The sequence below is a fragment of the Cryptococcus neoformans genome, chromosome 12, assembly GCF_000149245.1.
Source record: "Cryptococcus neoformans var. grubii H99 chromosome 12, complete sequence".
Classification (NCBI taxonomy): Eukaryota; Fungi; Basidiomycota; class Tremellomycetes; order Tremellales; family Cryptococcaceae; genus Cryptococcus; species Cryptococcus neoformans.
The window spans coordinates 1,035-22,259 of NC_026756.1; the positions used below are offsets into that span (position 1 = coordinate 1,035).

A 21,225-nucleotide genomic window follows, 5' to 3' on the forward strand; every position below is an offset into this window, starting at 1 on the left:
TCCCAGTGAGCTGATCGATATCTTAGAAGCAGAAGCAATATACGCAGGAAAATCTGTGAGTAGTCTTTCACAGTGTTTGCGTTTAAATTCCTCATCCTCTTGTCTGAAAGGACACTAACTTCATAGCCTTCGTACATCACTTGTTGCAGCAGAGGTGAATCTTGGTGGTGATCGATGTATGTGTTGACTTCGAGAAAGAATTCATAGACCCAGTCCTTGAGAGTTACTTTGAGATACATAGGTTCATCTCTTGAGGGAAGAGCGATGAGGGAAAGGATGCTCTGTGGAGACAATCCATCCAAAAGGAGGTCCCATTTGTGCTTCGTCATTAAGGGAGACCTGTCCTTTGGATCAAAGGCTCTGACCACTGTGCTACCCAGCTGACTCCGGATTCCTCGAGTGTCTTGAAGATAAGATTGCTGTAGCTGATTAAAGTCATGGAGTGAATTGCTGGTATCCACTGGGAACCAGATAGTTGCATTACCACACTGGTAAAAGGCTTGAATGTTGCCTGTTGCAATAACAGAGTCGGGAGTAATGCCAGGATGTTGCTTCTTGATGTGTGTGACAAGCCTCCTTCTTGTCACTGACTGAATACCCTTGTACAGTTGAAGACATATAGCACAGTACATGCCCATCTCAATTTGCAGACCTGGAATCAATGGAGGTAAAATGTTATTGGGAAAGAAGGGGACACTAGGATGTTGGCCTTGGTGTAGAGGGTAACGTCTCAGGAGATTGGTCATAACAGCTTGAAGTTCTGTTGCTGCCATATGAGGAAGATGTTGATGAGGATGGCTGTGCAAGTGTTTGGGTGTGATACAGCTTGATGTACCCCTGGATTCCTTGTTGCTGCTGCAAATACTGCATCTGAAAACATGGTATACAGGAAGGTATTCGAGATGAACAGCTTCCAGTTCATCAGAGGAGTGCCACTGGACATAATACTCTGATAGTTCAGATACTGAATGGAAGAGGCAAAAGTCAGCATCCAATGGTAAGGTATTGCAGTCATATCTCACCTCCTGCCATGATGTAAAAATCTCCTCTAGCATTCTTCCCTTGCACCTGGTGCAGCACACCTCTTCCTTCGGTATCCTCTGCCATTTGTTGTAACCCTGTACTGTTGAGTGTTTAGTCAGTTGCATGCATAAACATTTAAGCTCTAATATAATAAAATATACACCAACTTACTGGGTGATAAGTAGATGGATGGATGGATGGATAGATGGATGGATGGATGGGTGGGTGGATGGATGAAATGAATGGATGGATGGCTGCATGAGAAAATGGAACCAAACAGAACTGATGCATGGATGGATATGATGTGCTTGCAATGCATACAAAATAATCATATTAGATGATGCATGGATAAATAAATAAATGCTTCCATGCAATGCATACAAAATAATTGTATTGGATGACTAGCAGTAGTCGAAATAAAATACGTCTGTGCATTATTAGGAAATCATAGTATTATTAGATGATCCATGCATACAACATAACTGTATCGCATGAATAGGAATAGTCGAAATAAATGACGTCTATGCATTAGAATATAAGTGTATTGGATGATGCACACCTGAACAAATAAAATCAAAAGTGATGATGCAATGAGATGCAAAGAAAAAAAAAGAAATGATCTTCATGCACAACTGCAAGTGGAAATCCACCAAGTGAGCTTAGGGGACTGTCGAAAAACCGGAAGGGTGCTTAGGGGATTAGGAGCTAGGTCGAATAAATAACGTTTCCACCTTAATTACGTTATTTTAGCCCGCCCCCGGGGGTTAGCCTGGGCGCGCGATGGGGTTAACCAGGGTTAGCGAGCGGTGAGGGCCGAAAGCCGCGGGTCAGGCTGCGGTGACCGCCGAACATCAGCGGTTTTCTCCCATCACGCATGGGTTTTTCTCAAGCTATGCATCCATGCATCGCACCCTTCGATAGAGCGAACCAAGACGGATCGATCGGTGGAATAAAATTCCCATAGGGCACAGGTTTGCGGTGTGGAGACCGGTTGGAAAAAAACGGGGATTTCGCGCCCATACAAAAATTTGCGAGATGGCCGCCATCTCGCAAGTCCCAATCGTTAGAAAACGCGTTTCATTGGGTCCCATAGTTGTGCGTCCAAACCCTAGTGGAAATCCACCAAGTGAGCTTAGGGGGACCGTCGAAAAACCGGAAGGGTGCTTAGGGGATTAGGAGCTAGGTCGAATAAATAACGTTTCCACCTTAATTACGTTATTTAAGCCCGCCCCCGGGGGTTAGCCTGGGCGCGCGAAGGGGTTAACCAGGGTTAGCGAGCGGCGAAGGCCGAAAGCCGCGGGTCAGGCAGCGGTGACCGCCGAAAATCAGCAGTTTTTTCCCACTTTGCATCCCTTTTCGTCAAGCTATGCATCCATGCATCGCACCCGTCGATAGAGCGAACCGAGACGGATCGATCGGTGAAAGAAAATTCCCACTTCGCACAGGTTTGAGCGGTTGGGAGCGGTTGGAAAAAAACAGCGATTCGCGCCCCATACAATTTTTTGCAAAGTGGTAACGACTTTGCAACTTCCAATCGTTAGTCAATCACTCAGAGTCATATCATTGCCTGCCTTGTTCCTTCCCTCATTAGTTGTCTTACTCCTTCACCTTCTTTCCCTTCTTCTTGTTCCCCTCAACAATATAGACATGCATTCAGTTGTCGACGGTGCTCACACCTGCCGTCTAGTGTGCGAAATGTGCTATACATATGTGATAGATATGTGTATGTATCAAGGACGATCAGAGATGATCCCGCGATGACGAGCTGGGCATAATCATCCATCATCATAATATCCACGCTCATTTCAGTACTTACATAATTATCTCCTTTACATAACCAACAATCTGCTCCCACTGCATTCCCTTTCATTCATCCTTTCCCATCACTTCTTTCTCCATAACGACAAACATCACTACGTTCCCATCAAAGAATCCATCTTCTATCACTGTCCTTCGGCCGACTGACCGCTTCTATTCTACAAAATGAGCCTCCCTCGCATTCTACCTGGCATTCTTCAGTCGCCTGGCATCCAACGAGCTCCCAGAAAGTAAAACTCCTCGCCCCGCATCACCACCACTGCGCGACGACGTCGGGTAACACGATATCCTTTCCGGAGAGGTTCCCCTCGACGGAGGCCCTTATGGGTTGACGCAAGGATGGTGCATCTCTCTTTTGAGATCACTTTGCCTCGGGATTCCTGCCAACTGACCGAATCAACCGGTGGGATTGATGTCCTCTTTAATCATCAAATCACCAAACAATCATCAACACGCCCTATGGTCTCTCCTCCTTCGACATAAAACAGCCTTGCAAGCGGTAGAGAGCGTTCCCGCTAATCTGGCAAGTCCGATTCCCTCTCATTGTTCACGCTATTTGCTAATATACATTACAGCCGATGTCTTAAGAGCAGGCCTGCTGTTACTCGAATGCCGTCACTACAACCAGTTGGACAAAGTTAGTCTCTTCTCTCTCGCTGTATGTTATCGGCCTCTTCGTAAGTACGTTTTTATCCCCTCTTGCTCGACTATGACTGACCTGTTTCTCCCTCCCAATATTATCGATCATTCCCTGCCTTGTTAGTGCTCTCGCTTGTCTCTTGCGTGCACCACTTTATTCACCCTTCAGCCAATGTTCACCAGCTGCCAATGTTCAGACATAACACACTAACACACTTCACTCGCTCAATGGTGTGGGCCGACATGCAATGCATAGCTTGTACTATACAACGACCACCACCATGTGAAAGAAACAAACTCACCCATATCCCACCCTCTCCCGCCGTGTATTCTCCCACCGTGTATTCTCCCACCTGTCCCACCCTCTCCTGCTGCATATTCTCCCACCTGTCCCACCCTCCCACCGTGTACTCTGCCACCTGTCCTGCATATCCTCCCTTTCATCTGTCATGTAGTTGAGCCAGCGTGGAGGGGTAGCCGAGTGAGAGTGAACGAGTTGGGTGTGATGAGTCGGATGTTGAGGAGTATCGATGCTGAGGAGTAGCCGAGCAAATGCGTCGGGCGTTGAGGGATAGCCGAGTGTCGAGTGTAGAGTCGCTAGTGAGGAAAGCGAATTCGAATGGGGCATGCGGCGTGGGATGCAGTCGAGTCGGATGCAGTCGAGGGTGAACATTGAAAATGAGCCATCCTGTACAGTAGTTAGCGCTATGACAACCGTCAAGAGATAAACAGCCATGCTCACCATACACAGACTACGATTCGTCAGCATTGTCTTTTGTCACGAGGATAAATATGGACGTTACCGCAAACTCCTCTCCATCCGCACCCTATATTCTCCATCGCCAGCCTTTCCTTTCCATCTTGCCCACCCCTCTCACCATCCTGCTTTCGACACTGTCTGCTCTTTTGACGTCCTTCCGCACTCTGTTATCCTTTCCCTTCCGGCTGTTTGACTATCGACAACAGTCAGCGAGAGTAACACTCAGAGCAATGGCGACAAACGAACCAGCAACTCACAGCCTGTACAGCGTACTATATCTCCAGCATCCACCGCCCTGCCCTCCGCCGTGTACCATACCTCCTCCTTGCCGTCTCATCCACACGCATCCAAACGTTGCTTGCTTGCGTCAAGAGTAGTCGTCAAGTCAGACGCAGCCAGACGCAGCCAGCAGGGGTCACACATACGTCTCAAGTCGTCTCTGCGTGACACATCTCTGCTAGCTTTGCCTGGCTTTTGTCTGGCAGGTGATAGGAGTGAGGGGGACAAGTACCAACGCTACTGTGAGTGCTTGTTGTACAACTCACCGATAAATGCCACCATCCACACCAGTTGTCTCCCCAGTGGGCGCTGTACACAACCCAGGATCTCATCCTATGCTTCCCTTGAAATGCTGTGTTGATCAAATCGAGGTCGAATCGAGGTGGAGCCGATGCGGTCGGTGTTGTTTTTCAGATTCGGCGGACGGGTGACTTGTTGGTGTCACGCGCGCATCCTTGCTCGCTTGGTTTGATGGCGATAAAAAAGGGAATGTCTGAATGGCTGGATGGCTGGATGGATGGATGAATGGATGGATGGATGAATGGATGGATGGATGGATGGATGATTGACGAACAAGAATGCAATTGAAACAGATGGACGGATGAGAATGCAATGGCAACACGTGACCGATCAAAGGTGGAGTAGAGGCCAATCTCCTTGGCGATTGAAAAAAGGAGAAAACTCATTAGCCACTGGGTCACGACGTAACATTAGGGTTGCATGCAGATTGTATTCAAAATCAAACGGTCCAATCCATAGGGTTAGCGAGCGGCGAGGGCCGAAAGGCGCGGTTCAGGCCGCGGTGACCGCCGAACATCAGCGGTTTTCTACCATCGCGCATGGGTTTTTCTCAAGCTATGCATCCATGCATCGCACCCTTCGATAGAGCGAACTGAGACGGATCGATCGGTGGAATAAAATTCCCATAGGGCACAGGTTTGCGATGTGGAGAGTGGTTGAAAAAAAACGGGGATTTCGCGCCCATACAAAAATTTGCGAGATGGCCGCCTTCGTGCAAGTCCCAATCGTTAGGTGGAGCCGATGCGGTCCGTGTTGTTTTTCAGATTCAGCGGACGGGTGACTTGTTGGTGTCACACGCGCATCCTTGCTCGCTTGGTTTGATGGCGATAAAAAAGGGAATGTCTGAATGGCTGGATGGATGGATGGATGAATGGATGGATGGATGGGTGGATGAATGGATGGATGATTGACGATTGAGAATGCAATTGAAACAGATGGACGGATGAGAATGCAATTGCAACACGTGACGTGACCGTCCGTCAAAGGTGGAGTAGAGGTCAATCTCCTTGGCGATTGAAAAAAGGAGAAAACTCATTAGCCACTGGGTCACGACGTAACATAGAATGGGAGCGTGGCAGATTGTATTCAAAATCAAACGCATTAGCCGCCAGGTTACAAGTTGAGATGCGCCGAGTGGGTTGGCCAAGTTGAAACGCGTGAAAATAACCGTTCGTTTTCAAGGCGTTGCCCATCCACAGTTTACAATGTTTATCTGCCTATGCTTGGTACCGCTGTGTACAGGAGAACGCAAGCTAAAAATAGTTATATGCATCCGAAACTGTACAAGTGATATCGCACGAGATCAAGCCGCTTGCACGTTGAAAACAGGGCGGGAAACCGATTCCCCCATAGTCAACGCGCACTGGTCCACAGTGCGGGAGGTGGTTGCGAGCCGTTGGCTGAGGCGCGGAAGCGGGCCACGCCGCCTCCCCATACAAATCGGCCCGCACTGTGGATGAGTGCGGGCGGTCCAATCCTAAAGTTCCTAGTAGGGGCAATGTAAGTTATCCCAATCTCCACCTCGCTACCATTCTCCTAACAATCATAAGTAACCTAGAACTCAACAAAATGAATAAAAAGACATTCAACCCATCGTCCTAGTACAGGCAATATGTAAAGATCACTGGGGCACCAAATTGAAACCATAAAGCTTTCGTGAGGGTAACTGATCTGCCAACCCCAAGTGGGCATGTTTGAACTCATGTTCTGGTCCTTCACAGTACAATAGCCCATCCTCGAATTCGTCCAGTACCCATCGAGAGGCTTCTATGATCCAAGGTGGCATGGTATCGCTATCGTTATTAACGTCATCGTTGGGGAGTCGGCAACCTTGCGAGTCTTCGTCCAGGGCCAAATGGATGGAGTTTTGGGAATTATGTTGAGCTTGAGCTTGAGCTTGAGTCTGAGTGTGTAAGGAGATGAAGGTTTCTAGGGTTGACCGTCCCTTGAGTTGATCGGGCTCGTAAGGCGTCCAGCGGATGGGAAGGTAATGTGATTCTTCCCATAAGTATAGCTTGTGCATAGCTATCGTAAGAGCCTCGGCTATTGGTCTCCACTTCAAAATGAAGTGAATGGGTAAGTTGTCAGCGTCAATGAACAAAAAAATAAGAAAAAACGATGGAGGGCCGAGTTTGGTGGGTCATCGGGATGAGATTTTTGGACTCACGCTTTGATAACATTCCGTTCTACTTTTGACAAAACAACTATGGGAATCACCATGCGCCCCCTCATTCACATCAATTAAATTCCTGACACTTTCTGTCAATAAAATTTCGGAATAAAACAAGCTGTCAAGTGATAAGAGCCATGCTTTGCATATATCGGACCTCGACATCTTTCGTTGTCAATGAGCGCCATCACTGTTATGGCAAAAGGCCATGTGTGCTGAGCAACTCACGGTCCCTCCACTATATTTTAAACCAGTAAAATAATATTTTCCCTCTGATCCGTCTGAAGTGTGGCGATAGTCAGCGGTTGGATGAGAGGTGTACACATTGGGTTTGCTAGCGATGCTAAATAGATCGTTTGTCTCGCGGAAGAACCCGAGAGCCTCTGGGTACTTATTAAAACATGACGGGAAAAAAGGTTGGGGAATGTTATCGATGGCTGTATACGCAGGTGGTTCGTCAGCCATGGACATCATCTCGGAGTTGGATCGTTATTGGCCTCAACTAAGGTATGATGAGCAACGATTAATTCGGCGGGACAAAATGAGACCTCGACTAGAAGTATACAAACATAGTGGCCTTTTATATGTGTAGAGAATCAGGAATGTATTTTTATGGCGGATACAAGCAAAGATGAATCGGATACATTCTTGTATTCATTTTCTATATTTCCCAGTGATTTATGACATCACGGATGTCTAAAGTCCGGAAGTGATGTCTCCCAGAGCAGCGGTGAGTTTGAGGGGGGGCCGAATCACGTGATCTCATCCGTTCCTTACCTCCACTCACCCCTCCACTTCACTTGTCCGACCCGTCCCCACTTGACCGACAAATGATCCAACGGTCCGTGCACAACCAACGGTCCTTTGAACTAATGCAACGACCGATCTATACCTAGCTAATGCCAGAAGTGAGAAAGCATACCAGCTTTTGTGGCGCCTTCCAACCTGCACTATGGTTACGAAACTTTGTTATTCCTCTTTCCTTTTCACTTAATACACGGCGAACACTTACTTCTTCTCTTCTGCCCTAAACTAAGACAATTATCTTCCGTCCCAGTATGTATATGAGCCCAATCTACTTCTTTGACTTTAATTGATCACACTTTGTATATAGTTACTCAAGATGAGCCCAAACCAGGTACGACCGCCAACAACGGCAAGTCCAAGTGATCCCAGAGAACTGTCCAAAGGGCTCCCAGAGACAATTAGTGCCACATTTGGCGTCACAAAAGACGGAAAGAAGGCCATCCTCCCCCACACCATGTGCCAACTCTTGGGGAGGATGTGCCAGAAACAATGCTGGTGATGTCTACCACGAAACAGTGGGTGTATCTTCGTAAGTGGTGGAAAGGAACAACAATGAACTTATAAAGAATGGCTTACTTACCTTTTCTCTTCAGAGTGGCCGTTGACCTCTTCTTCCTTTTGCTCTCCTTCTCCTTCTCTCTCGCCTGGCACCTCACCTGTTGAGAGGATGGTAGCGAAGTGGAGATTGGGTAATATAGAAAAGAGGCCATGATGTCAGATCAAGTCATCGATGGTGTGCTTACAGATTAGCGAGGTGGATGGATTATATCATTTAGCTTGTAGTGGCGAGCGTAGATAGATATATAAGTCCATAGTAGCTTGGTACTGGATTGCTTTCCTCATCTGACTTTGGTTAGAAAGGAAGCTGAACATCCGTACCAGTCCCAATCATTCATTTAACATCACCGACATCAAACCACTAAAAACGTGAGTCAATCTTCATAGGTCTTTTATATCTTCAAGGACAGAGAGAAAAATGAGGGGTCGACTAACACATAGCATTTGCAGTGTGGCAGTAGTAGTTTCCTTGGTCTTCACTGTTTGGTCATTCCTCCGTTGGCCAGAAGTATTTAGTGAACTTTCCCAAGACGCGGTAACCAAATATTCTGCCAGCCAGCAATGGTCGCTCCTAGGAAGGAGATATGGCTGGAGCCGAACTACGGATGCGAGGCTACGCAGAGCGGTTCGCCGAACTTCCCAAATGTGTATAGGGGGAATTGTCGTGATCCAATTTTGGTGGTTGTTGGTAAGTTTAATGACAACATAATGAGTTTTGTAGCAATAATAGATGGATGGTGGGCTGACTAACCATCTGGTTTCATTGTTGAACAGATGCTGGGGATGGAGGGGGCATTCATTGGAAAGATCTTGGGGATGGTTTAGGGAAAACGGGGCCGGATGGGTAGGATTCCAGTTGTACATAGGGTTGCTATAAAAGCGTATTGTAAGCTTATTGTGAAATAGTCATTTTTCTAACTGCGTCAGCATGCGATAAGCCAAGTTTTATGTGCACATGAAAGGGCTTGTCAGGTCCTCGAGCTTCCATTGCGCGCTCTTGTCTTACCTTGCACAGCCCTTTGACATCAACATATCTGACTAGTATATAACCTTGCCTGATCTTCCCAAGCATATATAATCCCGTCCTATACCATATGTCAACAGACAAATGTCAAGATATCGTACATATTCTTCATTGCTTAGTTAACTACGACTTTCCGCTTCAAGGCCGGACCCTTCTCAAACCAGACCCATTGCCCATATCACCAGCACAACTGCCTACTCACTTCTGCTTTGGTTGCCCAACCATGGCCTTATGGCCTCACATGTTTCCTCAACATTGATCAGAGCATGTCAACTGAAAAACCTCTCCGCCGTTGCACGACCTGTCCCTGGCAATGACCGCGCACGGTAGAGACCGATTGCAGACTCGCTCAATGGTGTGCCAGCACGCAATGCATACCTCGTACTATACAACGATCGCTACCGTGTGAAAGAACAGACTCACCCGCATCCCACGCTCTCCCATTGTGTATCCTGCCACCTATCCTGCGCATCCTCTCCTGTCCTTTCATATATCCCATATCGCCTCTACTGCCAATGAATGTCGAGTAAACGAGTCGGTGTGAAAGAGTAGCCGAGTGAATGAATCGGGCGTGGAGGAGCAGCTGAGCAAATGCGTCGGGCGTTGAGGGATAGCCGAGTGGATGAGTCGGTAATGGGGAGAATGAATTCGAGTGCGGCATGAGGCACGGGACGTAGTCGAGGGTGAAGACAACGGTGAAGACGAGGGTGAAGACGAGGGTAAATAACCAAAAACAGCCATCTTATACAGTAGTTAGCGCTATGAAAACCGTGAAGAGATAAACAGCCATGCTCACCATACACAGTCTACGATCCGTCAGCATTGTCTTTTGTCACGAGGATAAACATGGACGTTACTGCAAACTCCTCTCCATCCGCACCCTGTATTCTCCATTGCCAGCCTTTCCATCTTGCCCACCTCTCTCGCCATCCTGCTTTCGATACCGTCTGCTCTTTTGGCGTCCTTCCATGCTCAGTTATCCTTTCCATTCCGACTGCTTTACTATCCACAACAGTCAGCGAGAGTAATACTCAAGAGCAACAGTGGCCCAACGAATCAGCAACTCACAGTCTGTACAACGTACTATATCTCCTGCATCCACCACCCTGCTCTCCGCCGTGTGCCATATCTCCTCCCTGTTGTCCCATCCACACGCATCCAAATGTTGCTTGTGTCGAGAGTAGTCATCAAGTCAGACGCAGCCAGACGCAGCCAGCACCGGTCACACGTACGTCTTAAGTTGTCTTGGCGTGACACAACTCTGCTAGTTTTTGTCTGATGGGCGAAAGAAAGAAGGGGACAAGCATGAAACATGAAAGACGTTGTTTGAAATGTCTATTAAGAAGATGATGAAGTAGTCGTTTCATTGCGTCGAAAGGTTGTGGACAGAACGCGAGAATCTTTGATAGATTAGGTAATCATATCATGACCCGTAAAGGCGGAAATCGTAAATGAAGATACGCTATGCAATACCATTAAGATACAGGTAGAAACACCCCCTTCCATAACTCATTCGTCGATACACTATCCCTAGCATAGAAACCCATCCGATTCATATCCTCTAGACAATGCTATCATCTTTTAATCCTACATCCACCCTTTCCAGTACGCTCTGTGATACAGCCTTGTCGCCAAGGAGGTCACTCGCGCAATCCATCAACACTGCCCATCCTCGTGGTACTAAGAATGGAATCCCATGATCGATGAATAAATCTCTCAAGGCGCCCACTTTGGATACCATTGGAGCTTTTACAAGCAAACCACTTGGCAGACGAGCGATGGCGGAACTACTCCACCTTCCTCGACCTCTCTCCTCTGTGGAAACGAACTTGACCAGAGAATACAGGAACAAGGGTAGGAAAGGTTTTGGACAGCCATACTTACACGCATGAGTGTCCACATTTAAATGGAAAGTTCCATCATCAAGATGGTACACAGGCTGCCAGCAGTGCTTACACACGCCACTTTTTATCTTTTCGAGAGCCCTGAGCCACTCATCCAAGCCAGCCCTGTCTTCGCATCTCCTGCACGATCTTACATCATGCTTCCTGAGCTCGCCACACCCAGAGCAAAGAGGACACCATGAAGGATTGCTTCTACTCTCCCACTCCTCTTCAGTGTACGACACTTTGGGAATAAGCCTTTGAGTGCCGAAAAGAAGTTCTCCCATATGGCCATTTGATTACTGGCGACTAAATCTCCCACCCCTTCCCTTCGATTTTTCGCGCCTCTTTCTCTCACGCCTCGCCCATTTATGACATCTTCGGTACTCTGTCCTTCCTCCACAGACACCATGTCTCTCTGGTATGATTTTGCTTTCCTTGTCTCTTTGAGTTGCTCTCCTCGAGTGAAGCGTACCTCCCAAGGGTCTTCAAGGATTCCACGGGGTTGATACAATGTGCGTGGAAGAGCAGAAAGGAGGACATCGATAGTGTGAAAAGCAGCTGTGTTGATCACGAAACAGTCGGCATCGCAATGGCGAATCGCAGCCATCTTCTGGCTGGTTGCCTGTCGTTCTTGGAACACGACCCTTTCTCCATCTTCGGCAATGTAATTTAATTTCCTATGATAATTTGTGGTTGCATGGAGGAAGATCTGGGAAATCCGGTCTGGCGACACTGGTCCGCCTTTGCTTTGGAACATCAGTTCTTCAAGCGTTTTGGCAGCATTGTGGTTGTTGAGCACTCTGTAGAAGTAGATTTGCAAAGGCCGTATGTAGGCCAAATTGCAAATCATAACAGTGCTGATTCGCGGTGGGAGCGCTCGCGCAATCCACTAGGTAATGCGTTAGATAGCAAGGCACAGTATCTGCCTAGGACTAGCACTTTCCGAATGTAGAACGGCAAAATCCCCTCTAGCAGAGCATATATGGGGTCAACGACGGCATGATGGATCTTGTCGAAGTCCGGAAACAAGTCAAAGGCAGAAAGGTGGTCGGGCACGGCGAAGATTGACTTTTCGAGAGTCTCAATGTGAGCCTGAGTGGCTTTGGTTAGGTGTCCAGCCCGACATGCGACATGAGTCTGTCGGGCTGTCTGCGGAGCTTGCTCAAACTGGCGAAGGAGTTCGCACTGCTGAGCCAACATTGCTTCCGAGTGTTCTACACCTGAGTGTGCCGGGTGCTTCCTGGTGCTGTGCAACTGGCCAACTCGTACCAGACATTTGAGACAAGGTGAATCCTTCCTCCTGGAATGGGCGCATCCAGTGACAGCGACAGAGGCAGGCCGATCGCAGCAAATGGTTCCAATCCTGGCATTTACCTTGCGGCCTACCAAGAGAAAAACAACAGTCAGTAGGGACCAGGTAGTATTCACACTGAGAGGTATCTCACCGTTGGGGTATCTCGGTGTCTTTATCCACAATCCATCACACTCTGCACTGAGGAGGTCAACGGCCAAAGTAAAAGATGGTGAAGAAGACAATCTGGGGGTTCATTTGGTGCAGAAGTGATACCCATCAGCATCACGAACGAATACTGAGACCGATATTTGTTGGGCAGGTCGGCTAGCTGACAATGATAGGGCCCATGGATCGAGGGGAACGATTGCAGGACTTGGAGGGGTCTGCCCAGTCGATAGAAACGTTGATAGTAAGGACCAGACAGCCACGTTCACGCTGGACATCGTGATCATCGACCTTGTAGCATGATCCATCCAACTGATGACGGAGGATCTTTCCTGGATTCGCGTCTTGAAGATAAGCCGGCCTCTCCATCTGCTCATCATGTTGCCTTTGCCTAGAGCGCAAAACTTGTTGATCCTCGACAAGCCGTTCTACACCATCAAGAGAGAAAAGATATTCCAACTCGGCTTGTAGTGTGCGACGAGGAAAAAACTCTGTCACCAGCTTTCCGCCCTCCCTCAGAGCAGTGCCACACTCAGGACAACTGTCTGGTACCTTGTCCCACCCATCCTTGCCTGCTACATCAACAAAAACATTCTGACGCTCCTTGGTAGGGCATTTGGGATGCACCGCCATAGAAGGGTCGATGTCAAGTTGACTGTACAGTGTCTTGACATTCTTGCAGAGTCGAGATGACGAAGTTTCTACTGGAAGGCCGAGGATGCGATACAATTTTTCACACTCGCCTGGCGAGAGGTCGTGCTCATCGCGTACCCTCCAGCGCAACGCTTCTCGATCCTCAGCGACAGCTAGCTCAAGGATGACCTGTATGACAGCCTTCACCATGTCGCCCAATCGCTGGGGCAGCCCTACAAAAGCCATGAGGAAGATTGAGAAGACAGCAAGGACGGTGACAAGTAGAGGCATACTCCGTGCAGTTGATTCGGTGCTGAAGATGGGTTCGTCTTGATAAGGGCTGGGTTGCCGACACGAGTAAGGAGGGATCAAGGATTCGGGAACTTTGGTAGGCCATTTGCTAAGCTGATGGCTAAGACGATCGCGGATGACACCTCCATATCCATCACCTTCAAAGCCTGTTTCAAGAAGAGACTCATCCATCATGATGACAGGAAGATCATCATAGCCCTGTCCATCATTGATATCCATAAACTCTCTTTCAAGACCGCCTTGTGAAGTCTCCTGACCTGAAAGAGGAGGAGGGTAGGTATCATCGGATAAAGACATGAACTGGCCTGCAGGGGGAGAGCATCGAGGGATCGAGATGTCACTGGGGACGGAATCATCGGGAAGTGGTACAGATGGAAGGGTGGGGCAGCAACAACGTCTTCCCCGGACGAAGAGGATAAAGGTTGATTGTGGGTCTCGGAGAACTCCAAGCTTATGCGGTGATTGAGCTAGGTCCTATACTGCGCCGTGCGTCCACCTCGAGGACATAATACACATCGGCAGCGCACGACGGCTATTTGAGGCTACGATGGCCATAGGTTAACCCATTGTTACAGCTACACGGTTCATATCCATCTTCCGGGCACTCACCAAGGTCGTTTTTGGTCCTATAGATGCTGCCTCGATGACATCGTTTGTTCTATCGTAGGGATTGCCCGACGAGCTGGAATGGTATAATAAGCCTTTCAGTCAGGTTCTCAATTAGGAATGCAAGTACACGACTGATTCTCACCTGGACGCCCTGAGATTACTACTTGGAGGCATTTTTACTGAAAGAAGCGTCTAAACTAGGTCGAAGTCTGAGATAGTCTCAGTACAGCTCCCGAGATGCTTCGTCCATATCCTTTTGGCCGATACTCTTGAGGGCTGAGGAACGTTAGTTAAATTGGATGCATTTGTCCTAAAAAACGCCTACTTTCTTCGCCGAACTTCTCAAGTAGAGCAGCCCTACGCATCCGGCTTCTCCTCCAAAGCTGCCATGTACCACTCCCTCGACGACGTTTTTGAGTGTTAGCATACCGTTCTGCACTTGCCAGCCGAACGTCATGCTGCACGCAAAACTCCACGAAAGCTTTCCTCTGCGCACTCAAAAACTTATTCAGCGCTGCCTTGACGCTCTTGTTCATTCTATTGCGACCCTTCTGGGCTGCACAAAACAACTCAGCATTGATCCCTTCGTCACGAGTAGTTTGACTATCGCCCTCTTGCCCTTCCCTGTCGCCGAATGGTGTATCTCTGGCGGCCAAGTCCTCTCCTTCTTCATCGCTGTCTTCAGTGTCTGAACCAAAACTGTCGTCTGGGGTTGCCCTATCCCAAATGTCATCAATTGGAGAGACCGCATTTTCGTCGGGACGGTCTTGAATGGATCGGGCAGGGTTTTGACTGAACATAGTCGTCTTTGCAATATTGAAAAGAGTATACGCTTTTGCTGAGGGTTCTCAGAATAATGTTGCCAGGGCGATGAGTAACTTGGAACCAAGGGACAAGTACAATCAAAGTATATTCATTTGAAGGTCATGTTGAGACGATTCATTCGCGTCGCGACGCGTAAGATTGTGTGGCTCAGAGACTTTGGAGAAAAGGAAAATAATTCTAAGTTCCCACAGTATGGGGACCCGTGAAGACTACAATTGCAGTCCGAGGCTACAATTGTAGCCCTAAATGTCCATATTATGGCTTTCCGCGTCTCGCGTTTTTAGGTTTATTATTTACATTAATATCCAGAAAGGGTGGATCGTAATAATCAGCAGCACGACCATAATTAAACAAGACGCCGTCCACTTCATCCTAGTCTTTTCAACTCACGTCTTCTGACGCTTGGGTCTCCTGAAGCTCGTCTCCAGTACTGACGCCTGACCTTGACGTAGCGCCGATCACGGCTCAGGCATCTTCCTATCAATGCCAGCTATACTCCGGCGCCGCTTCATCCGTCCGCTCATCGTCTTTATCCTCTTAACTCTCGGCTTCTCCACCTATAGGGTCATCCACCCTTCCTTGCCGCTGGTACAGCTCTCGCTCCCAGCCTTCAAAGATCCAGTTCCTTTGATAACTCTGGTTGTCATCTAAAATGGACTCAAGTTTCCTCCATTAACGGCGTACTTTTGGCAGAGCGTAGGAAGGCAGCCGCATGCCTTGGAGTTTGTGTTTATACAGCGAGCAGGGTGTAGTGACTTGAGCGAATGGACGCACAAATATCATAATATAAAGGTGAGCTTTTATCATATGCAATGAAGGAACGAGCTGACACAGATGTAGCATGTTTGTCTTTCCGAAGAGCAGTGTGAGTGAGATCGTTACGGACACCTATGACGATATCTTAATAGTTGACGGCGTATGGCTTTAGTCTGGGGAGCTCACAGAGACTACCTGTGTAAACGATGGGGACGGTGCGCACGGTCTCAACGAAATGTTATGCTCCAAGACATGGTCACGCTTGGGACATTCTCGGTATGTACATCTCTTTTCGCGTCAAGACTTGTATACTGACATAGATGTTACAACCATAGACGCCGCAAGCTGTATATCCTATACTGAGAGGATGGGTTTTCAAGAAGTACATCAATCCAAAATCAGTCTGGTGGGGTTATTGTGACATGGACACCTTTATTGGAGAGTAAGTTCTGGGTGCTCATTCATATCTAGCTTCGCGAGAAGAGTACTGATATGTTCGTCATCTATAATAGTCTGACTCAAACTTGTAAGTCCACAGCTTGGTAACTCCTTGGCAATGGTTCGTCGTAAGAGTATTGGGAGACGATGGGAGTTGAAAAGGGAGCTATGCTGCAGAGCTTGCCAAAAATGAAGCCGCGGATAGCATGGAGGATAGAATAGTACGGTCTTGTTCCATTAAGGAGAGGGCATGTCGAAATCAAAGGAGATGGTGGGTGCACCTAAGTGCAGATTGGAGCTTCGGGATCGTCAACAGAGGCCGAAAACTGCAGAAGGACGCAACATCGAACGAAGTCCCAAGGGTTCCTGTTGTCTACGATCGTCGCTACATAAATTGATTAGCACGGATCAGTAACGTCAATTGGTACAAAGCTAACATTCCGGTATAGTCCCCTATGACCTTGCTCAAGACGATTACGACATCCTCATCCCCACTCACCCCATCGAACCTACCGGCGGCCCCGAGCTACTCTTCATGCGCGGTCATATGACATTCTTCAGAAATCGTCGCGAGACCGAAGACCGCCTCATGACCTATTCGCACTTCAAAGACTTTACCCACTGGGATGAGATGCCTTTCCCTGGGGCCTCTATGGGTACGTCCTCTCACCTCTTGTAATACCATAAGTACTAAGCTCTAGCGCAGGCGAAGCAGAGTACTCCCACTTCGTCGTCGGCCATCCCGGCATCAACATCTTAACCTTCGACGCTATGGCCCCGGCCCCTTACATACGCTCCTCCTCGCCCGCCGGCGTCATCTCCCACCCCGAGAAACTCCGCCCGACCCAAAACACCCCTCAAGCCCTCCCATCCCCCCTCCTCTCCCAACTCATGGCCCCCTCCATCCGCCTATCCACCCGACCGACCTTCACAAAGCGGGGTATCCAGCACAACATCACAATCACCCAAGGTTCAGTGCCCACCGGCATGGGGATATGGTTCAAACCGGAGTTTGCGAGCTGGTACACTGCCCAACCTTTACCGGAGGATGCGCACAAGGGGGATACGGACAAGCAGCAGTGGAGACGATTCTTGCTGAAAGTGAATAATCAGTGGAAGGAGAGGTTGGAACCGCATGAGGAATTTAGGGGGCATTTGCCGGAGGAGCCATTGGAGGATGCGTATCAATGGTTGTATGCACATTGGCAGGAAGAGAAGAAGCAGGTGAGTGGCTCGAGTTTCGGATTGTCATCATTGGCTGCAAGCTAACAGCGCCACAGGCTCACTGGCGAGGACTCCCTATCGACGTCCCCCCTGCAGATATCTTCGTATCCTACTACTACGACGGCAATGCCGCTTTCGACGGGCAGACTGGCGAGAGGACCCACTGGCTGCCGAAGAAAAAGGAAGATTGCTCAACTTATGGCTGCGTCGAACCTGGTGCGTCCTCTTAACCCTTATACATCTTTTAAGTGTGAAGTCAGACTAACAGGTCTATCAGGTCAAGCGCCCATCATGCAACGTGAAACATTCCAGCACTACACCTCAACTCGGTCGGCTTTCGTGGAGTGGTATAAGGAGTCGAAGGCGATTAGGATGGGGTATGCGACAGGGACTGTTGGGTCTGATCCGAGTGAGTTTGGAGCGGATAGTTTCCCGTTGGTGAGATATGCTCATTATTGGATGGGCAGGTAAACCCACGCAGCTTCGGTAAAAGCGCCAATACCTGTTGAAGATGGACACCAGGCGTAGACGGATAGAGCGAATACAGATGGGGGACCAGAGTTAGCGGAACGGGCTATGAAGAAGTAGCAAAGAAAGGTGAGCAGGTTTGCGGGAGATGTATAAGCATGTCTGACAGATACGAATCTTTTAGGCACAAGCTCTCTAGCCTGCCGCGTTTCAAGGACAAGATGAAGGCTCCAAGGCTCCGTCCCAGCGCACAAGGTACATCATAGGTCGAATACTGTACCCATGCATTATATTCTCAGCCTACATGGGCTTCCCATTAAGATCCTTTCTGAAACTTCCGACACTCTTCATGCACGAGCATTACGGCGTCAAACTATTCTCCAACTCTCAAATCCCATAGACTACGTCCGCTCCCCTGGTAACTCCGTCGTGGTAGCCTCCAGCGCCGTAAAGGCCTGAGTCGGGAAGACTGATACGGTGTCCACAAGCTGGCCTGCGTCGATGTAGATCTCCACTAGGGAGCGATCGGCGACTAGTTGGATTCTCTTAGCTTTGTAGATCTGCAGAGGGAGTTAACGAATGCATCTCGTATAGGAGGAGAAAAGACTCACCTGAGTAACAGAGAACTTGTCGGTGAAAAAGGGATCCTCAACCCCATTCACCTCATCTGTCAAACCAAACGGTGTTTGAGGTGAGTGGAAGAGCTAGAGAGAAGCGACGCCCGAGGGTGCTTTCCAAGGATTGCAAAGACGGATCAGCTTGGATTTAGAGGATGCGAGGTCTCGGTCGTTGGTGACCTAGAGGAGCGACCGAAGGAGTTGGGAGGTTGTTTACTTAATATGGGAAGTTGAGTGAGGCAATGTGGAGACAAAATTGGAAGCATTTATAATGGAACTTGCATCACACTAATAAGGTAAACAAAGGCAATATGCAACCTCATAATCCGTACAACGAAAAGAACTACACTTTGCAGCCCAGAACCAGTCAACAGATAAGTATTATACACTGCGCGCGGCATTACCTAGCCTACGCCGTATCGTAACTGAGAGCAAACAACAGTGTGGGATCAAAGTAATCCAAAGAGAATCCGCCCCACGGCCCCGTACCATCAAAAGCACCCATATCCTCGTTCACAGACGCGCCTCCTCCACTTGACTCGCCCATCCGCGACACCAGCTGACGCTCTACTTGAAGGTCTATAGTTTTTGGATTAGTGTAGCGTTCACGCTACAAATCGGAAGTACCTGTGACCCACCAAATGCCCTTGCAGCTCTCTGGAACCCCTCTGCCAGCCCCGCACAAATAGGCCACGTGAGCGCATGTTTATCTAGCAGATCCACCACCATCCCAAAAAGCGTCTGCGACTCGCAACGCCGCAGCTCGCCCGATTCGTAGCACAGAATAAGCAGCTGGCCGCATACGACCAGCCGCTGGATCTGCGGCCACGACGGGTTGAGCTGCCTGATGGCGACGAGCTCGGGGTAGATGTGCAGGATTTGAGTGATGGCACGAGCGATGGCCGAATGCGCCTGCGCAGCAAGGCGGGCGTGAGTGAGGTGCGGGGCGTAAAGAAGAATCCGTAGCCTGCCGCGAAGCATATCAGCTTGATATCCTATACGTCGCTTCAAGGGCAGTGAACTCACCAACTATAACGAAATTCGGCCCAGGCCACGAGACTCCTCGGCGTACACTCATCCTTCCCGTGTCTCAGCGCTTTCAGATCCCCCATCCACCTTGATTCCGTACTCGTTATATACTCTTCCGTTGTTGTATCCACGTCCGGGTCCGCATAGTCCTTAAGGTACTTTGCGGTATGGTACGATGCGCGCGCGAGACAATGTGGGATGAGCTGCGGCGGTGGTGTTGGATCGACGTCGATCTCGCTGAGGGGAATGCATGGTTTCAGGTCGGTGAGGGATGCTCGGAATCTGCACGGGTCTCATCAGCCATGGTCTTGTTCAACAGAGAACAGCGGACGACCCACATGTCGCTGTAATAGAATGCTGAGAACAGCAGTCCCACCTGTTCGTGTGGCGCGTACAGCGACGCCGTCGCTTCCTTGTGCAGGCCCAGCTGTGTCGAATGTCGCGCAGTCTGTTCCAACAATGCCCTCATCTCACTCGGCGTGCCCGACCCGATTGTATACGGAACTAAGCAGAATAGTGTCCCTACGCACTCCCGTCAGCTTCGCCCCGTGCCCGCGAGAAACAAACACCCCCGACGACTTACACATCGCAAAAATCGACGGCCGATTCCAATCTCTTAGTGCTGTGCACGCCTTCCAAAAGTACGTCACATCCTCCCTTGCCACCTCCCTTCTCATTCCTGGCGTCGCCCCTTCTCCCACCTCTTGCTCCCAATCCTTCTTGATCTGATTGAATCGCGACAAGCACAGCGTTGCGTACACAAGCGCCTTTTGGTCGTCCGTAAGCGAGTTGGGAACTGCACGGAAGCGCGAATACAGGCTGAGCAGCTGGGAGCGGTCGAGGAAGCGGGGCCGGTCGGCGGCTTGGATGCAATCGTGGGAGGAGAAATTAAAGAGGTGGTCGATGAGGGAGTCTTCGAAGGTGTGGATGAGGGGAGTTGGTGGGAGGGGCAGGCCGTGTAAGGGTTCCAGGCGGATTTCGATTTGAAATCTTAGGGACGATATGGATATATCTATCACAGTTTTCAGCTAGGTCCGCCAGAGACTATACAAGTTTGAGAACGACGGCGTACTTTTGCCTTGACACCACCTCTCTACGGCCCCTTCGATCTGGTCCAAGGGTGATCGGCGATGTGACGAGGAAGGCTCCAGTTGATGTCCCGTTTCCAAGGTACTACGCTCGCTTGAGAGACCGGATTCGGACAGCGCGGGTCCCCCTCGTGTCCTCTGAGGACTCGATGAAGCCAGTCTCGCTGACGTACTCGACCTCCGTATCGATCTTTCCGGTGCCGGCAGTGCTCTACAATCTCCATCGCCCATCAGCCTCCTACATTCATCCTTGATGGCACAGGAATGGGCAGTTGACTCGCCTCCTCGGTCTAGCCTTCTGTCTGACCTCACAAGAGTTCCCCATCCCTCGCTCTCTACAAGGCTCGCACGGTACGACCCCGCTGCACCGGACCCTCCTGATCCGACAGCTCTCACAGGCCTTGCTGCTTCTCCGGATTGGTGCGGTGGCGATAGCTGGGGCCATGTCCCGGAATTCGATGGCAAGGAGTGGTGTACATACGGTGGATAGAGGATATAAAGGA

General features: G+C 49.3%; 9 protein-coding genes and 1 non-coding gene; 2 read left to right on the forward strand and 8 right to left on the reverse strand.

The window, feature by feature from the left end:
- Positions 1-1,222, reverse strand: part of CNAG_06939 (hypothetical protein) — a gene marked incomplete at its 3' end in the record, with an annotated part of 2,053 nt that extends 831 nt beyond the window's left edge. The window contains exons 1-3 of the mRNA XM_012197846.1: positions 1,195-1,222; positions 1,023-1,123; positions 120-964 (exon numbers count right to left, since the gene is read on the reverse strand). Coding sequence (XP_012053236.1) covers positions 120-964; positions 1,023-1,107 — 930 coding nt within the window. The 5' untranslated portion in view covers positions 1,108-1,123; positions 1,195-1,222. The remainder of the gene's footprint in view (positions 1-119; positions 965-1,022; positions 1,124-1,194) is intronic.
- Positions 1,223-3,888: 2,666 nt separating this feature from the next.
- On the reverse strand, positions 3,889-4,320 carry CNAG_06938 (hypothetical protein; the record flags this gene model as incomplete). Its single annotated transcript, XM_012197845.1, has 3 exons — positions 3,889-4,168; positions 4,223-4,232; positions 4,291-4,320. 3 exons carry the CDS (start codon positions 4,318-4,320, stop codon positions 3,921-3,923), a joined length of 288 nt encoding a protein of 95 aa, XP_012053235.1. The 3' UTR covers positions 3,889-3,920.
- Positions 4,321-6,260: 1,940 nt separating this feature from the next.
- Positions 6,261-7,589, reverse strand: CNAG_07026 (hypothetical protein). The gene is made up of 4 exons (XM_012197562.1): positions 7,493-7,589; positions 7,218-7,426; positions 6,987-7,154; positions 6,261-6,875 (listed from the first exon to the last, which is right to left on the reverse strand). The coding sequence occupies exons 3-4, from the start codon at positions 7,152-7,154 to the stop codon at positions 6,441-6,443; spliced, it is 603 nt and encodes a 200-aa protein (XP_012052952.1). The 5' UTR covers positions 7,218-7,426; positions 7,493-7,589; the 3' UTR covers positions 6,261-6,440.
- Positions 7,590-8,641: 1,052 nt separating this feature from the next.
- CNAG_07894 (hypothetical protein) lies at positions 8,642-9,276 on the forward strand. Its single transcript, XM_012197854.1, has 3 exons — positions 8,642-8,723; positions 8,805-9,042; positions 9,129-9,276. The coding sequence occupies exons 2-3, from the start codon at positions 8,916-8,918 to the stop codon at positions 9,200-9,202; spliced, it is 201 nt and encodes a 66-aa protein (XP_012053244.1). The 5' UTR covers positions 8,642-8,723; positions 8,805-8,915; the 3' UTR covers positions 9,203-9,276.
- A 459-nt stretch (positions 9,277-9,735) lies between these two features.
- CNAG_13045 lies at positions 9,736-10,700 on the reverse strand. XR_001046339.1 has 2 exons: positions 10,447-10,700; positions 9,736-10,380 (listed from the first exon to the last, which is right to left on the reverse strand). It is a non-coding gene; the product is annotated as a hypothetical RNA (non-coding RNA).
- Positions 10,701-10,811: 111 nt separating this feature from the next.
- Positions 10,812-12,600, reverse strand: CNAG_05986 (hypothetical protein). The gene is made up of 2 exons (XM_012197679.1): positions 12,258-12,600; positions 10,812-12,153 (listed from the first exon to the last, which is right to left on the reverse strand). Exons 1-2 carry the CDS (start codon positions 12,462-12,464, stop codon positions 11,413-11,415), a joined length of 948 nt encoding a protein of 315 aa, XP_012053069.1. The 5' UTR covers positions 12,465-12,600; the 3' UTR covers positions 10,812-11,412.
- Positions 12,601-12,882: 282 nt separating this feature from the next.
- Positions 12,883-14,126, reverse strand: CNAG_05987 (hypothetical protein; the record flags this gene model as incomplete). Its single annotated transcript, XM_012197680.1, has 1 exon — positions 12,883-14,126. Exon 1 carries the CDS (start codon positions 13,963-13,965, stop codon positions 12,883-12,885), a length of 1,083 nt encoding a protein of 360 aa, XP_012053070.1. The 5' UTR covers positions 13,966-14,126.
- Positions 14,127-14,462: 336 nt separating this feature from the next.
- CNAG_05988 (hypothetical protein) lies at positions 14,463-15,184 on the reverse strand. Its single transcript, XM_012197681.1, has 2 exons — positions 14,603-15,184; positions 14,463-14,553 (listed from the first exon to the last, which is right to left on the reverse strand). The coding sequence occupies exons 1-2, from the start codon at positions 15,075-15,077 to the stop codon at positions 14,498-14,500; spliced, it is 531 nt and encodes a 176-aa protein (XP_012053071.1). The 5' UTR covers positions 15,078-15,184; the 3' UTR covers positions 14,463-14,497.
- A 275-nt stretch (positions 15,185-15,459) lies between these two features.
- CNAG_05989 (hypothetical protein) lies at positions 15,460-18,590 on the forward strand. Its single transcript, XM_012197563.1, has 11 exons — positions 15,460-15,894; positions 15,943-15,967; positions 16,031-16,134; positions 16,194-16,300; positions 16,371-16,384; positions 16,746-16,952; positions 17,003-17,520; positions 17,577-17,736; positions 17,798-17,929; positions 17,988-18,117; positions 18,173-18,590. Exons 3-10 carry the CDS (start codon positions 16,099-16,101, stop codon positions 18,008-18,010), a joined length of 1,197 nt encoding a protein of 398 aa, XP_012052953.1. The 5' UTR covers positions 15,460-15,894; positions 15,943-15,967; positions 16,031-16,098; the 3' UTR covers positions 18,011-18,117; positions 18,173-18,590.
- A 271-nt stretch (positions 18,591-18,861) lies between these two features.
- CNAG_05990 (hypothetical protein) lies at positions 18,862-21,222 on the reverse strand. XM_012197564.1 has 7 exons: positions 21,004-21,222; positions 20,707-20,933; positions 20,218-20,646; positions 19,973-20,156; positions 19,632-19,916; positions 19,244-19,572; positions 18,862-19,184 (listed from the first exon to the last, which is right to left on the reverse strand). The coding sequence occupies exons 1-7, from the start codon at positions 21,165-21,167 to the stop codon at positions 19,015-19,017; spliced, it is 1,788 nt and encodes a 595-aa protein (XP_012052954.1). The 5' UTR covers positions 21,168-21,222; the 3' UTR covers positions 18,862-19,014.
- Between the last annotated feature and the right edge of the window lie 3 nt (positions 21,223-21,225).